General features: G+C 49.4%; 1 protein-coding gene across 7 annotated transcripts; it reads left to right on the top strand.

Moving 5' to 3' along the window:
• Nucleotides 1-113: 113 nt before the first annotated feature.
• Nucleotides 114-15,358, top strand: gprc5ba (G protein-coupled receptor, class C, group 5, member Ba). 7 transcript variants are annotated; one of them, XM_084678294.1, is made up of 4 exons: nt 114-1,150; nt 8,901-9,935; nt 10,538-10,710; nt 11,698-15,358. In XM_084678294.1, the coding sequence occupies exons 2-4, from the start codon at nt 8,903-8,905 to the stop codon at nt 11,740-11,742; spliced, it is 1,251 nt and encodes a 416-aa protein (XP_084534420.1). In that variant the 5' UTR covers nt 114-1,150; nt 8,901-8,902; the 3' UTR covers nt 11,743-15,358. The 7 variants fall into 7 exon arrangements, with proteins under 7 accessions (XP_084534420.1, XP_084534424.1, XP_084534423.1 ...); XM_084678298.1 differs by having other exon boundaries at nt 117-1,150; nt 10,571-10,710; XM_084678297.1 differs by having other exon boundaries at nt 120-1,150; nt 10,538-10,686.
• The last annotated feature ends 712 nt before the right edge of the window (nt 15,359-16,070 follow it).

Here is a 16,070-nt window from a genome sequence, read left to right as displayed (position 1 = left end):
ATATATTGTATGACAACATCTGAAGCAAACGAACAGCTGATAACAGTTTAGGGTGGTGATTCAGGAAGAAAACACTCCTGTAAATCTCCCCTTGGGCCAGCGCTCACGTTATTCTGCTCCGGGGTGGTGGGGCGGGACCTCAGTCACTCAAACACGCCTCCCTTCCCGGACAGATTGAATCGAACAGCTGAGGACGCGCGTGTTCAAGCAGAAGGATACACTAGTATCATCACAGCACCACGTTCTCCTGTCCCTGCTTTTCCAAAAGCAGTGAAATCGAAGCGAAGGCAAAAACTACGCACAATTGTCGGTGTAATATTTAAATTTTCATCGAATATATCGGGTTTTATCGTGAAGCAAAGCGCCCTGAGTCCCAAAAACAATAAGCAGAATTGGTTGACCTGCTGTGTGAACGACCTTTTTCAGAGAGGAATTGACATCTGAACCCTCGGGGCAGCGTCCTGGAGAAGATTGTTCTGAAAAGGACACGAAAGAAAGAGAGAGAAAGAGAGAGGGTGGACGAAACGAAGTCAGAGTGCTGTGGTTGATCGGTGGAGCTGTCATGTATTCTGCTTGTGCAGAGTGGGATTAACATAACGCATGTAATGCGGAGTGCCGAACTGTCATACGCGGGTGATGCAGTCAGTCGGGAGATGTGCAGCGGGGAGAAGTGAACGTCGACCCGGGCACTCCGCAGTGTAACAGCGAGGTAGCAGGATTGCTGCTGGATTCGTCAAGCTGCCTGTCAACATCGGGATTTTACATTTTCTCTAATGTCTTTTATATATTTCGATGATTCTCGTGTATTCATGACAGAAGGTGTTCGTTTGGGGGAAACGCACCACTGAACAAAGGATTTATGAAAAGCAATCACCATAACCCAATCCTGGCATCCTAAAAGCAGTCTCGCCATAGGCTTATTAAATCGTTGTAAGGGAACTCTCCATCTGATCGTTCTTCTTGAACGGGTTGAACAATTTGATAGGGGCGCATGAATACTTGATCGGCCGTCGGGGGAACGTGAATGGAGAGTGTCAACGCAGACCCAGCAAGAGGGCTCAAATTCGAAATGTGACATTTCCCAATAGCACCAAATAATTACACGTGCATTCAACAATCGTTTCAACCGAATTTGTTTACATCGCTGAAGGTAGGCAACGTTCCCACAATTCCCATTGAGTATGGATCGATCAGAGGAGTAGGGGGGGGGGGGGGTCGTCGAGATAGAGAGAGAACTGATTGACATGCATGTTTTGTGAGCCTTATTGACGTGATCATTTCAGCCGGATGCTACTAGAGATTAGAATATATCACCTTTGCTGTGCTTGTGTGGGCTATTCCTGTGTTCATTGCCGGTGAAGTGGAAGTTGCACGGTTGACAGTCTTGTGAGAGTAGTGATGGCGGTGCACCAGATGCGGGGTTTAAATATGTAAGCTCGCTCGGGGGCCTGGTATTTGCTAGAGGCTCAAAGGGCATGTCCACAGCAGACCCTGTTGTTTGGGAAATATGAGTTTACGCGCAACGCCTGCGCGCACAGCCTTGACCTGTATGATAGATGTACAATAAAAACAGACCCCATGTAACGACATCAACGTGTAATTCTCAGATGAAGTCAGTTGATCAATTACCCATGTCTTTTTACTTATTTGTAATTGTATAAACCTGGAGATACCTTTTATGAAATCGGATGTTTTGTTGTAATTTGGGGTTTACTTTCTGATTACATTATGGTTAGATATGTTTTTGGAGGTGTCACTTGATCTCCATGAGTATTTGAAAAGACTCGACCCGTCCACACACACACACACACACACACACGCACACACGCACACACACACACACACACACACACACTGTGCATCGAAGACTCAGTTCTGACTTTATCTAGGATTTGAGATCACCCTTACCCTGCTTACAATGGGCCTGGCCCTCGTCCGTCACAAACAATCTCTTCTGGAAGCTCCGTGGACCCTCCCATTTGGTCAGCATTGTTGGGGGATGGTGGGATTGGAGGGGAGCAGGGGGGGGGGGGGGGGGGGGGGCAGGGGCAGGTGGGTGTGGTGGGGTGAGACTGTCTGAATGAAGAACATTCTCTAAATAGGTATCTGCCTAAAGGTGAGACTTTGAGGTCAGTTCCTGGCAAGGCCAGCCTCTTTTGACCTCGAGTAAGCGTGGTGCTGTCCCAGGGTTTGGCAGACGTTTTCACAAGGTTAGTAAATTATACTCAGACAGATTTACTTCAGCATACTACACGAAACATGAGTGGAGGGTTGTTGCTCGGCAACATGGACTTGGCTTGTCACTTTTTTTTCAATGTCCCATTTCTAAGTCATGATTATAACGTGGTTTTCCAGCCCGATGCCTCTTATGCTGTGTGGTTGTGGCTCTAATTGTATCAGGTCCAGTTAGAATGCCGCCGGGCATGTTTGAGTGGGTTCTGTGTTCTGTCATAAATCAATACAAGCAGTATAGACGAGAGTAGTTTATTCTGAGCTTCTGATTTTCATGACACAGTTAGTGTTTCAAGGCTCTCGGGGGACTTGATGCTACATCCCAAGGCCCTTTAACCATATGCGCTGTGTGTGTGTGTGTGTGGGGGGTGTGTGTGTGTGTGTGTATGCATGTGCTTTCTGTCATGTGCCAACCATGTGCATGTGGTATAGCCCATGCATGTGAACATGTGAAGAGTGAGTATATGTGGCTGCATGCGATATCGAGGCAAACGTCCAACTCTCTTTTTTGCATTGGCACGCGTGCGTGCGCTCGTGCGCGGCTCAAGGCGGCAGCTCGTCTCAGTGACATAAGAGGAGGCTCGTTTCCAAGCTCGAGCGTCCTCCGCACATCCTGCTCTCTCCCTTCTTTCCCTCCTCCTCTCCTTGCCCTCCTCTCGACATTCCTTCCTCCCCTCTCTCCTCCTCTTCCTCCTCCCTGTGCCTCACCAGCCCGCCATCCCGAGGGACCGTCACGATCACGACCCTGACCTCCCCTGAGCCCCTGCGATCCCAAACCGCGCACCCACATAGCTCTCCTTTCACCCAGGATGACTGATCTGTGTTGATTTAATCACATGGAGGAGGAACACACAAGGCCTTCGTCTGAACAATTGTTCCCTCCAGTCGCTTTCCTCCGACCTCTTTGGTCTCCATAGAGGAGGTTCGTCAGTGTGCGTGTGTAATGGGGGGGGGGGGTGAGATTAAACATTCGGACTGTTAACTGCCAAGTCAATTAGCATATGGTCACGCTGTGTGCCCAGTCCCATGTTAATGAGACCTAATTACCCAGGCTAGAGATGTCTTGAGAGGAGGGAGGGGCCGAGGGAATAGCTACACACACACACACACGCACACACAGACTCTGGAGGGATGGAGTGAAGGGGCCACCTCTTTTTTTTTCTTCTTTCAATCACTCCGTTCAATCTCATTCCGTTTTCTCTCTCTCTCGCACACCCGTTTCTCACCGCCCTCCTCTCTCCCTCTTTTCCCACTCATTTCCTCCTCTCTTCTGCCGTTCTCTCTCTCTCTCTTTTCTATGCTTCTCGAGTGATGCTGTCTGTTTATCTGTCAATCCCAGCTGTGGGGTGCGTCTGACGTCAGTCCCCAGGGAAGACATGCGTACTCTCTGTCTGGTCTCCCCCTTTCTCCTTCCTCGCGTTCGGTGTAAAGACACACCTCCAGGTCTTTGGAGATGGAGATCACCAGGATGGTGACCTGCTCTGTATGGAGCGAGGTCAGCCTCTAAGCTATCGCAACCCCTTAGACTCAGAATCAGAACCACAAGAAGCTTGCTGTTGACCTTTATTCTCCCATGGCCTCTTTATTTGAACTTTGACCCGCTCTCTGACCCCCCTCCCCCTGTCTTTAAATTCATTTGGAATATTATTCAAATGCATCCTTCCATCCACCCTTTCTTGGTTGAAGGCTAAGTGATTCAGAGCTCTGTAGACGTTCATATTTTGTTGCTGGCCAATCATGTCAGAAAATAAGTTACTTTAAAGAAAGGGAGAAAGCAAGGATGAGTTTGTGGACCATTGAATTTAGGCCCCTAGACTTGACCCATGGAAAAATGGCAATGTATACTACTCCAGTTACAGAACAACATTTAGCATTAGCCTTAAAATGGGCCCTGGGGCAGGTGTGTGTGTGTGTGCGTGGTGGGGGCAGACACCAGGACAGCTTTTCTCTTTGGCCCCGGAAGTGTCCTTCTGACCCTAACATCTGCCGGCCCCCACATCTGGATCACTGTATTAGAATACACAAACATATTACACTGTTGAATCACATGAATATGAATGGGAGTGATGGGTGCACAGAAGAGGACAGGATTAGAGAGAGAAACAGATACACTCACACACATAAAGAGAGAGACACAAAGACACACACCCCCCCCACACACACATGGTGAGGGAGTGCAGGGATGCTCGTCAGAACGTAATGATCTGGCCAGTTATCATGATGGTAATTAGCCAGCATCTGGCTGTGCCCTCGTCTCTGGGATGAGGCTGGGGAAGGTAATCACACAGGAAGGATGACTCCCTGCCACGTCCGGGGACCTAGTTCAGTTGACGAAATCATCGGAATCGATTCATTTCCTATTCAAATATGACGCAGGAAATGTCTATAGGTATGACACAGGAAAATATCTTCATTCACAGAAATGGTGATGTCCGTATTGTTTTAAAAACCCAGTGTCGTCATGCCATCAGACCCTCGAACGCCACAAAAGGGTTAACCACGCAGTGAACACGTCGATAAGGAATGACACCAGCCTGTATTCAATACGGTACAGACAGCCATGTGCTGACTGCAGCAGCCACCGACAGTGGGTGGGTGTGTCAATGGTGTCTGCATTAAGTGTACACAAATAGGTGCATCAAGCCGCTGTGAAAGCGGGTTGGGTTTATGTGCGTGCTAGTTCTTTTTTGGATTTGATCGTTAAAAACAAGCGCGCGTGTATGTGTAGGAACCATCCGTCTGGTTCTGAAGAGCCTTGGTAACAGCAACAATAGCAGCTATGATGCAGAACTAGCAAGAGCTGGATCCTATCCCCATTATATAAGAGGACAGGGAGAAGAGAAGAGGGAAGGTGCGGGGAGGGAGGGAGGGAGGGATTGAGACGAGGGGGTAAGGGAGCGGAGAGGGAGGGAGAGAGAAGACAGGGAAAGAGAGGAAGGGAGAAGAGAGTGAGGGGAGATGAAACACGAGGGTAGGGAGGCGGGAGCGAGGCTGGCAACGAGAGAGGGAGAGATTGGTTTGGAAGAGGCGTACGGAGGAAAAGGATGGGTTGTGATTGGGTTACGGGGAGAGAGGGAAAGACATGGAGGGAGGGAGGCACGTCGTTCACAGCACATCTTCAAATGTGGCAGAGAGACGAGACTGCCCAACGAGGGGTGGGGAGGGTTTGGTGGTGGTGGTGGTGGGGGGGGGGGGGGGGGGGGGGGGCGCAGCTCCAAACGAAGAGAGGATTTAAATGTAGGCGAGGACAGACACGGCTGCGTGGAGGGAGACGGAGAGAGAGGGGAGGAGAGAGAGAGAGGGGGGAGGACAATGCGCTGACATCCTGAGTTCTTTTAGTTGTGTTTCATGGGAAAGAAAGGCCATGGGCTGTCCTCTTCTACGTGACTCATGTCAAAAAGACAGAGGGAGAGAGAGAGGCAGAGAGAGCAAATGTGTATATGTGTGTAACTGGCAGCTCTCTGGGTCCATGTACTTCCTCCAGTCCCCAGATGATCACCAGTGGGTTAGTCTCTGCCATCTGTGCTCCAGTGATTAACTGCATGCGTGTGAGCAGACGTGTGTCAAGATATGGATTTTTCACACTCTCCTGCTTGCTTAGTGTCTCTCTCTCTCTCTCTCACCTGTCGTTCAAGGTCTTCTGCAGATATGTGCTTCACAGTCCCTGTCAGAATAAACAAAGAATGAAAAGAGAGAGAGGACTGAAAAACACTGCTGGCCCCTCCATTCTCTCTCCTTCTCTCTCTCCCTCTCTCTCTCTCTCTCTCTCTCCTTCTCTCTCTCTCTCTCTCTCTCTCTCTCTCTCTCTCTCTCTCTCTCTCTCTCTCTCTCTCTCTCTCTCTCTCTCCCCCCCCTCTCTCTCTCTCTTTCTCTCTCTCTCCTCCTCTCGCTCTTTATTATATTTGCGTTTAGCTCCTCTCTTACAGAGCTGGGGCGTAACCATGGTTATCAGGGGCTCAGCCAGTAAACAACATGGTGTGAGAAGCGAATGCAGCACCCTTGGTGTGTGTGTGTGTGTGTGTGTGGCAGCATGTGTGTATGTCCACGATGGGGTGTACTTGCATACATGTTTGTTTTTGTGCAAGTGTGTACGTCCATGAGCGCTTGAGCGTGTATGTAGTTGCATGTGTGTGTGTGCGGGGTGTGAGTTAGCGTGTGTACATTTGTGTGAGTGTGTGTGTGTGTGTGTGTAGCGTGAGTTGTGTGTCGGTGAGAGCTGTGTTTAGGTGACTCATCCCTCTGGAAGCACTGATTGATGTTAATGTAGCCCAGCAATATCCAGAGGCTGTTTGTTGCTGCTGCTTTACAAGGTGGAAGAAGAGAGACTGGAGGTTTGGGGTGAACATTTTGGTGATGGGGGTGAAGGGAGGGATTGAAGGGTTTGCAACGCCTTACACTACACACACATTCACATGCACGGTACATTAGACACATGACACACACACACACACACACACACACACACACACCTTCTGAGCTGTGAAGGCAAACTTGCATATTAAAGCTCACAAGACGTTAACAGCCCCTGAGTTAAAAATGCTCAAATAGTGTGTGCAGGCAGGCACTTTAAAGGCTGCACAATTAATGACTGGAGCGACTCTAGTTGTTACACTGCCTGTAAGCACACACACACACATATATATATCTAAATCTCTCACAGGTAAACACATACACCTCTGATCCAGGGATGGGCTGCCATGACAACCCACTGGACCTCTGCCAATCATAGTAGCCTGCCAACCGGGTGTTCAGACATGACCTGTTAACTGTGGCCCAGTTACCTCCGAGAAGAAGACCTTGGCCAACTCTCTTCCCTTCATGTCCTGAGCTTGAGCTACAGGCCAGTCTGCAGGGGCTTTGTCTCAGTTACGGGGGATACATGCACTCCTTGTGCACTAGCATTCCCCAAACTTAGTGGGAGAGATCACAACACAAACACAAATCGTCTTGTTTGGAACTGAAAAAGGCTTGTTCACCTCAAAGCCTCACAGCAGTTCCTATTGAAGTTGAATTCATGACGGTATTTTAAGGGCAACTGTCAGAGCCCCATCAGTTTTGAAGCTCATTGTGTGTAACGATTGTCTATTCAATTAAGGAAAGTCACGTAATACGTGTAAAGGGCATGATTGATGTGATTGGCCCTGCTGTCAACTTCAGTGGGCCTATGTCTGCAGTAGGCTGGGGGCCCCTGCTGAACCTGGGCCATCCCATAATAGTCTGTAGGGACGGATAAAGGGAAGCCAAATCCTTTTCCTTAGTAGGAAACACCAGTTTGTGGATGGACTTGATTATTTCAGTTCAGTTCTCCTTAGGTGTCTCTGAAGCTATTTCATGGAGGACAGCCAAGTGGCCTTTATGTGGCATGTAAATATTATGTTACAGGCTATTTCTGTAGTCGTGCTGGAGAGGAAATATTCTGGTCATGACCATTAAGGTAAATTGGAGAGGTAGATTCAAGCTAGCTGCTGTACCAGGAAGCCCACCAACACTAAAGTCTCTCATGGGAGACATACCTCTCTGTGTGTGTGTGTGTGTGTGTGTGTGTGTGTTGGGGGGGGATATTAGTGTGTGTCAACAGTAATATGATATATGAGGATGTAGCTGTCTGAGGTAGCTAGGAAAGTATATGCAAAAGTTCAGTGACATATTTTGTTGGAGAGACACAGTTGTTGTGGACTGTAACTAGGCCTGCTCAAATCTGTTTGCTTCTATTTAAGTTTGTGTGTGTGTGTGTGAGTGAAAGACAGAGACAGAGACAGAGACAGAAAGAGTCAGCCTTGTAAGCTGCTCAAACTACAAAACAGTGCAGTGTCTGTTGTAATTTGACAGACACAAACACGGTGATGATCAGCTTGGAAAGAATGCATATCCAAGAGCTGGAGGTGTGGTGTGTGTGTGTGTGTGTGTGTGTGTGTGTGTGTGTGTGTGTGTGTGTGTGTGTGTGTGTGTGTGTGTGTGTGTGTGTGTGTGTGTGTGTGTGTGTGTGTGTGTGTGTGTGTGTGTGCGCGCGCGTGCGTGTGTGTGTAAGATCTGGAGACAAGGAAAGTGATCAAAACAGGCCGCTGAATTTTGCTGAATCACTACTGTCTATGGTTTTCAAAAGCTGCTCTATTTTAAAGTGTGTGTGTGTGTGTGTATGCGCATCAAGTGACAGAGTGCGTTTGTATTATGTATGCCTGTCTCGCTGCCTACATATTAGTTAGCCTACACAGCTGGTCCACTGAGATGTTCGTTGAAGAGAATTCTCTGTTCTTGCCTCATATCACTGTTTTCTTGAAAGCATACATGACTACATACCCATCTACTTTGATAAAAGAACCTTGCTGCTCCTGCTGTGTCTGTTTCTGAATATCAAACCTCTGACATTCAGCTGCTACCAGATGCCTCTGGATGATTCAAATGTGGAGACAACTTATTGAATCCCTACTTCTGTCCATGTGTTGAGTCACGCTGTGATGCTGGGTGTTTGTGAGTTGTCTTTGTCATGGAATAGTGTTTCCGTCACAACAGTGATCTCCATGGTTTCCATCTAAACAGTTTGTCAGGTCAACTGCGTTGTTGTTACTCACTGGAAGAGTTTTTTGAGAGGTTGTCCGTACGCTTTGTTTAGTAAACACTTGGTAGCCGAAATGAAACCATCTTTTCTCTCTCTTTCTCTCTCCTCTCAGAGATGGCGTTCCTCCCTATCCTCCTCGTCCTCCTCCTCTCCGTTGCCCAGCGCGCAAGCTGCCAGGACTACGACGAGGAAGGGACTTCCTCCGTGCCGCGGGGCTGCGGCTGGGGTCTGGTCCGCCCCTACACGCTCCTATGCGACCTCGACTCCATCTGGGGAGTGGCCGTGGAGTCCGTGGCGGCCGGCGGCGCCCTGGCGTCCGTGCTGCTGGGCCTGGTCCTGCTGTGTCGCCTCCGCCACGTGAGCGAGGCCGAGAAGCGCAGCGGCGTGGGCCCCATCCTCCTCCTCCTGCTGGGCATCGTGGGCCTGTTCGGCCTGAGCTTCGCCTACCTGATCGAGCAGGACGAGCAGCTGTGCCTGCTCCGCCGCGCGCTCTGGGGCCTCCTGTTTGCCGTGTGCTTCTCTTGCCTGCTGGTGCAGGGCGTGCGCCTGCGGAGGCTGGGCCGCGAGAGGCGGAGCCCCGGCGGCTGTGCGCTGACGGGGCTGGCGCTGGGGCTGAGCGCCGTGCAGGGCATCATCGCCGCTGAGTGGCTCCTCCTCACCGTGCTGCGGGAGGGCCGTGCCGCCTGCCAGTACCTCCCCCTGGACTTCTCGTTGGCCTGCAGCTACGTGCTAGCCCTCCTGCTAGCCGCGCTCGCCGCCGCGGGGCTAGCGCTGTGCGGGAAGACCAGGCAGTGGCGTTGTAACGCCATCTGGCTGTTGGTGGCCTGCCTGCTGTCCCTCCTCCTATGGGTGGCCTGGGTGGGCTTTTATCTCTACGGCAACGCCTGGCTGGGGAGGTCGCCCGATTGGGACGAGCCGGCATTGGCGATAGCGCTTGTGGCGCAAGGCTGGCTGCTTCTGCTGTTCCACGCCGTCCCCGAGGCTCACTCCTGCCTGCGGCCCCCGCCCCAGCCCACCGCCCCCGACTACTTCGACACGTCGCAGAACTCGTCCCGCATGAGGGAGACCAGCTTCGACGAGGACATCCCCCTGTCCCACAGGCAGTTTGTGGAGAACCAGGGATACAACTTTGACGACAACACTGCAGGTATAAAAAACTGCTGTATAAAAGGATGTGCATTTGATTTGCCCCACACAAGTAATACAAATCATTCTCACTTGTGTATTTGGCAGTATTCGAAAATACTGAGACCTGTCTGTGATGTTACGGCACACAGGTCCAATGAAGTCCTTAGCTTCAAATTGATATGACCCAGAAGTAGCCAATGGAGTAACAGTAAATAAGGGTTTGGCCAACTGTGCAGAATGGGGTAGAGTATGGGTGTTAAACTACAGGGCGAATGTAGGCCATTATGAGTAATGGAACAGCAGACATATTACCATATCTGGCTTAAAATACCTCCAATAAGAAAGCACGATCCACACAGTGCTGAGAACTACTGTTCTAGTATTTCTGAGTGCAACTTTGTGAGAGAGCGAGAGAGAGAGAAAGAGAGGGGGGGGGGGGAAAGGAAAGAGGGAGATTGTTTATGTTTGTCAGACAGAGTGCTCAAAGTGTGTCTGTAAAAAAAACAAGTACTCATTTGCGAGTGCGGCGTAAGAAAACAAGCACGTATTCTAAAGTGCGTGTGTGTGTGTGTGAGGGCTTATTGAGGCCCAATTCACAAGGCTTCCTTGTGTGCATTCAAGGCACCTCTGCCACCTCTGCCACCTCTGTGCCAGGTCTGAGGAGCGGAGGAGGGCACCACAACGGCAACCCCGGTCCCCGGCCCAGTGCCCCCTTCCGTAGCAACGTCTACCAGCCCACCGAGATGACCATGATCCTGAATGGTGGAGCGGTGAGTACACCAGCACACTCACAGGTACACACCTAACACACACCTCACGCACTCTACCAGCATGAGGGAGTGTGTTCCCGTATCCGTGTTCGAGCTCGTCTGTGTGCAACTTTGCACATGCTTGTATTGTATGCCTACTTGTGTCTGTCTGTCTGTCTGCGTGCGTGTTCTTCTGTGTGCGTGTACATGCACGTCCATATGCAAGTGTGCGTCTACGCATGAGTGTGTGTATGCCTGGAGGCGTACGTATGGCTGAGAATGTGTGTGTTTGGATGCCTATAAAGGATACGTCATGTGTGTACGCCTCAACGGGTGTATGTCCCAGAGTGTGTATGCCCTAGCGTGTGGATGCCCTTCTGTGTGTGTGTGTGTGTCTGAGAGGAAGGGGGCGTGTGCTGCAGCACTATCAGTGGTGTGAGTGATTTAGCTGTGTCCCAGAGGCTGGCAGCTTCTCTATTGTCCCAGGATGGATGGGCACAGTGGCGGGCACAGGTGACTCCCCCTCTATAAATACACCGGAGCGGGCCCCAGCCAGGGAACGCTCTGACAACGCTCTGGGAACGTCGACCCGCCATCCCAGTCGTCTCCCAGTCAGAATTTTAAATAGTTGGCCTCTCCCTCGCATCAGAGCAGTCATGCGGATGTTGTTGTAGACGGAGGAACACGTGAGGGCTTTTCCCTCCTGCGGAAGTGATGCAGGAAAGTCTTGAAGAGCTAGGTCTTTTCAGAGTTATGGGTGTGGGGATGCATCGATGGATGTGTGGGTGTGTTGATGGGTGGGTGGGTGGAATAGAGACAGACACGCAGACAGAAAGTATGTTTGTGTGAGAGAGGGACTAGTGGGATTGAGGCGACACACTGTCTCTGTGTTTTTGTGCTGTCCATCGTGTGTCTGTGTGCACATACAGTGTGTATGTGTGTGTATGTGTTGAACATGCATGGGTGTGTGACATGCCAGGCATTTGTGTTGACTAACGCTCCTTGCCCCCCCCCCTCCCCCCCTACACACAGGTCCCCTCCGCCCCTCCCACCTACACAGGTAGACAGCTGTGGTAAAGGGGAGGCCTGGAAGAGAGGATGGGGAAGAGAGAAGAGGAACGAAGAGGAGAGATGAGCGAGAGGACTCACACACACACACACACACATACACACACAGGAGCAGTCCTGTGGGGAGAACTTCGACATGGATCCCCACCTCCACCACTGTGTGTGTGAGTGTATGTGTGTATGGTGAGAGACTGAGCCTTTACACACGCGTGTGTCAATCAATCAATCAGACAACCACCCCAGCTTCTGCTGGCGTGTTTGTGTGTGAAGGAGAGCAGGGAATGGAGGACAGAGCTTGTCTGAATCTCTGAAGTCTTCTGTCAGAGATTTAAGACTCCCTGATAGAAAACAACAAATCTAAACATTTGGCAACACAACAGACAACAAAGCCAAAATGGAAAATAAGCTAAATAAAATTGTAGCAGGACATGACATTGTTGGCAGTTGTGTTGTCTCCAATTCTTTTGTTCATCTGAGACTACGAACCACTGTATAATCTGTAGTAAAACTGTGAAGCCTTCCTGTCTTGTCCTGTCTGTCTCTGTTGAGATATTCGGTCCTATGTTTTCTGCTTCTGATAGCACATCTTTGGCTCTGCTCTCCATCCTTGCTCTGGGTGGACAACACTTCCCCAACAAAGCAGTCATTCAGCACATGGCCAGTGTAGATTAAAGATTGAACTCCCCCAAACAATCCAGCCTTGTGTGTGTGTGTGTGTGGGGGTTTGTGTAAGGTGGGTTTTGTGTTCTCGGAACAAAAAAGGATCTTGGACCCCTTCTTTATCCTTTCAAGGTGACTTAATCCAGCCTGTATACTCCTGAATTGGCAAATATGTCTGGTCGGCTTTGCTCTGTTAATATTGGATCCTAGGTTCCACCTACACTACTCCCAATCTTCTCCACCTTGCACGGACTACTCCCTCCTCAGAGCTAACTGAACCCCGAACCCCTTTACGGACCCCAGCCGAAACGAGACACCCAACCTGGGGGATTGCCTGAAGGGCAGGGCCAAGCTGCCATTGGATGGACAGTGGGAAGGGTTTCTTGATTGGACGGTGGCTATGTCAGTCAGGGGGGGGAGGAGGAGGTGGAGGGGTGTGTGTGTGTGTGTGTTTCTAGGTCAGACTTCGGGAGTAGTCTCCTGTGACCAGTGACTGTCTGAAGCAGCCGGAGATACTGTCACTTTATATAAGAGGGAACTAGAGCAAGGAGATGGCTCCCTTTTGACGCTTTTCTGTTCCTGTGTGAGAATGAGGGGGCTTGTGGGGGTTGTGATTATATCAGTGATGGGAGACAACAGCACAAGCTGCCAGCGCCTGGCCCTCTTCCTCCAGTCTAACCCCCAGCCAGACTCGGAAACGGAGACACTGTAGACTGTTACATTTCCACAGCCCCCATATATTGTGACTGCCTATATTAAGCGCAATGGCCAAAGTGTCTGTGCAAGGAGTGTAGGAGCTTGTAAAGATGACATATACTGTGTGTGTGTGAGAAAGAGAAAAGAATGAATGTACTTGGGGGAAGGATTAGCAAAGGAAAGGAGGACGGGTGTAGGAAGACAAACAAGATACTGGAGGAAGAGAGGAGCCTGGGATTTCCTTCAGTCAACCCCCCCCCTACCCCCATCTGTGTCAGAAAATGGCTCCTTCCCTTTGGCGTGTGAACGTGAGTTGGCAGTGCTGCTTTGTGCTGTCCTCCTTATCTGGAGGAACCTCTCTCTCTCCCTCCTTCGTCTGTGATTAGCTAGCTAATTTTTGTGCCAAGAAGGACTCCTGCTACAAGCTGGGTCTCAATTTCAACACCCCCTTCCCAAAACCCCATATAGCTACCAGCCATCTTAGATGCTGTGTACATAGTAGTGCTGTAAAGCTTGTTTGGGTATTTCCTTTTTTTATGAAGTAGAGAAGTTTGTAGACACCAGACTAATATTAAACCACTGGACATCCGATTACTGTAACCCATTTTTTATTCTAATTTTTGGGGGCTTTGTGAATGGATTTCGAGATTTCGGTTCAAATCTTTATGATTTTGTCATATTGCTTCCTCTTTTTCCCTCATTCTATTTCTCTTTCATCTCTCTCGATGGTGTCTTGTTTCCTTTTAATTCAAGCTAGTCTCTTTGGAAATATTCATATTATTTTTTTAATATGCTAGACATGCTTTGTTTCCTTTTAAGCAAATTAATGTTCAAGAAAATGACAAATGGTTTTGTCTGTAAGGGATCTGCTGTTATCTTGGTGTGGTTTTCCTTCTCTTAGCAACTACCTTGGAACCGTCATACAGTAACTCAGTCAAAACACTGCTTGTTATATAAAAGTCAAGGGAGGGAGATTACATTCATTACATTATGCTTGTCGGAATTGTTGTTGTTGTTTTGCACTTCATAGATTATGACTATCTGTGATATTATAAGGTGAATTCAGAGAACCATGCAGGGATGGTAGAATGACCTTTGACCCCCACCCTATGGGTATCTCACATGGTGACCCTGGGTATGACCAACTGCCAAGGAAGGACTGATGAGGCAAGGTCAGGAGGTCAAGGGTTAATCCGTGTTGGGGGGGGGGGGGGGGGGGGGCTGTCTGCCACAGTAGCTGGAGGTCGAACCAATTGGAATGCTTGCTCAGCCAGACAAGGCCAGGTCAGAGAAGAAAAGTCAGTCCTCGGCAAAGACAGCTTGCCCTCCCCCCCCCATCTTCTCCCAGGGACAGGCTGTGTTAGAGCTACACTGGGACAGAACCAGGCCGTCTCAGGTTCTAGTTGACCCAGCTACAGGTCTCCGGCCCTGGGTCCCGCAGGCCGTGACGGAGCCCATCTGTGCGTTAGGCTGGTCAACAGTACGGTAACGGTAGAGAATAACTACACCCCACCCCCAACCCCCGGAATCAGCTTCAATTCTCATGTTTTCATTCAATGTGGAGTACAAAATAAATACGATGTGACTTAGTAGATTTTGCACTTGTTGACTACCTATCTGTGCATGCTCATCACCATTTCTACATGTGAGCCATTTCTCCAACCTACTGTTAAGCTACTAATTCTATTTATGTCAAAGTCATGTGATAAAAAAAAGAGCATATTTTTCAGTGGAACAGATGACACAATTTTTGTCTGATTTCCTGGGTGAGAATAAGAGAAGCAGGTTCTTGAGTTAAAGAACTTCATAATGAGAGGAACTCAGGGGCCCACAGGAACTCACAGGGGTTCTTGTGACATCATCATCAGTGGACCCAAACAGCTCTGTGTCTGTGTGAGAACACAAAAGGAAAAAAAAGAGTACCGACAAATATATATCTTCTTCTCTGTGTTTATAAAGATGGTATAAACTGGTGAGATTTGCACAATATACCGTATGTCAAGTTTGTTGTCCCAGGACAGCCCAACCAAACACCCCTCCTTCCTGAGTTTGTCATGTCCTGCCTGTCCACTCCTGTATTGTCTTGCCTTCAGACTGTTCCATCCGGGGCAGCTGACAGGGGTGGTCTTGGTCTCACAGCTGTGACTGTGCAGTGACGCAGCATGCCTATGTATAGAACTTGTTTCCCCCTGATAAGTAAAACAGTTAACTCTTGTTTCTGTAACCAATTCAGGCAAAACGTTCAATAAAGTGTCATGTTTGTAGTTAACTTTTGCTTGAGGTCTCTTTCTTTATGAACTGACCATTTTATGAGGTTGTAACACTCGAAATGGTATTTACTTGACTCCTAATAAACTGCTGCAAAAACTGCTGTGTCTGCTACTGCTTGGGCTCGTCTCCCACTGCCTTGCAGTTGTTTGTTATACGAGTTTCAACAATGCTGGACTTGACACTGACAGATGGGCACACAGCAGACATGCAGATGTTGTACTTCACTGCAGTTGATCTAGAATCTTCTGGCAGCCTCTCGCTCTGTACCCCTGCCTCCTATCCTGGACTTGCATATCTGATTACACATCCAAGATCTCCAATGTGACCATGTCTCTTTCACTTAATATTTCAGTTCATGCCAGCAGACACCACTACTAGGAGAGCAGCCTAGTCAGGTTATAGGGCCCCTGTTGGAACTGTGTTAATACACATCCCTCCTTCTTGCCTTCATTGGAGGAATCGCTGAATCGGACATGATTAGGTTAGTAACAGCTGTGTGGAGAAGCAAATACTTATACCGATCCAATCATGCCGAATTAGCGGTTACTCAAACGTTACGTGTGATTTGAACGGAGCCAGTCGGTGGATGGTCCTTGCTCTCTGACCACAGAGCCCAGGCCTGCTGCGGCCACGTGATCCTGCTTCACACTCACCCAGCCGTGCCAGACTCTGAGAGCACACCGACCTATCAGATATCCTCTCAATGAAAT

Source organism: Hypomesus nipponensis, chromosome 17 (assembly GCF_054491055.1).
Source record: "Hypomesus nipponensis isolate SF chromosome 17, ASM5449105v1, whole genome shotgun sequence".
In the NCBI taxonomy this organism is placed as follows: Eukaryota; Metazoa; Chordata; class Actinopteri; order Osmeriformes; family Osmeridae; genus Hypomesus; species Hypomesus nipponensis.
Note: the sequence above shows the minus strand (reverse complement) of the source record. Positions and strands in the feature narration are given on the sequence as shown.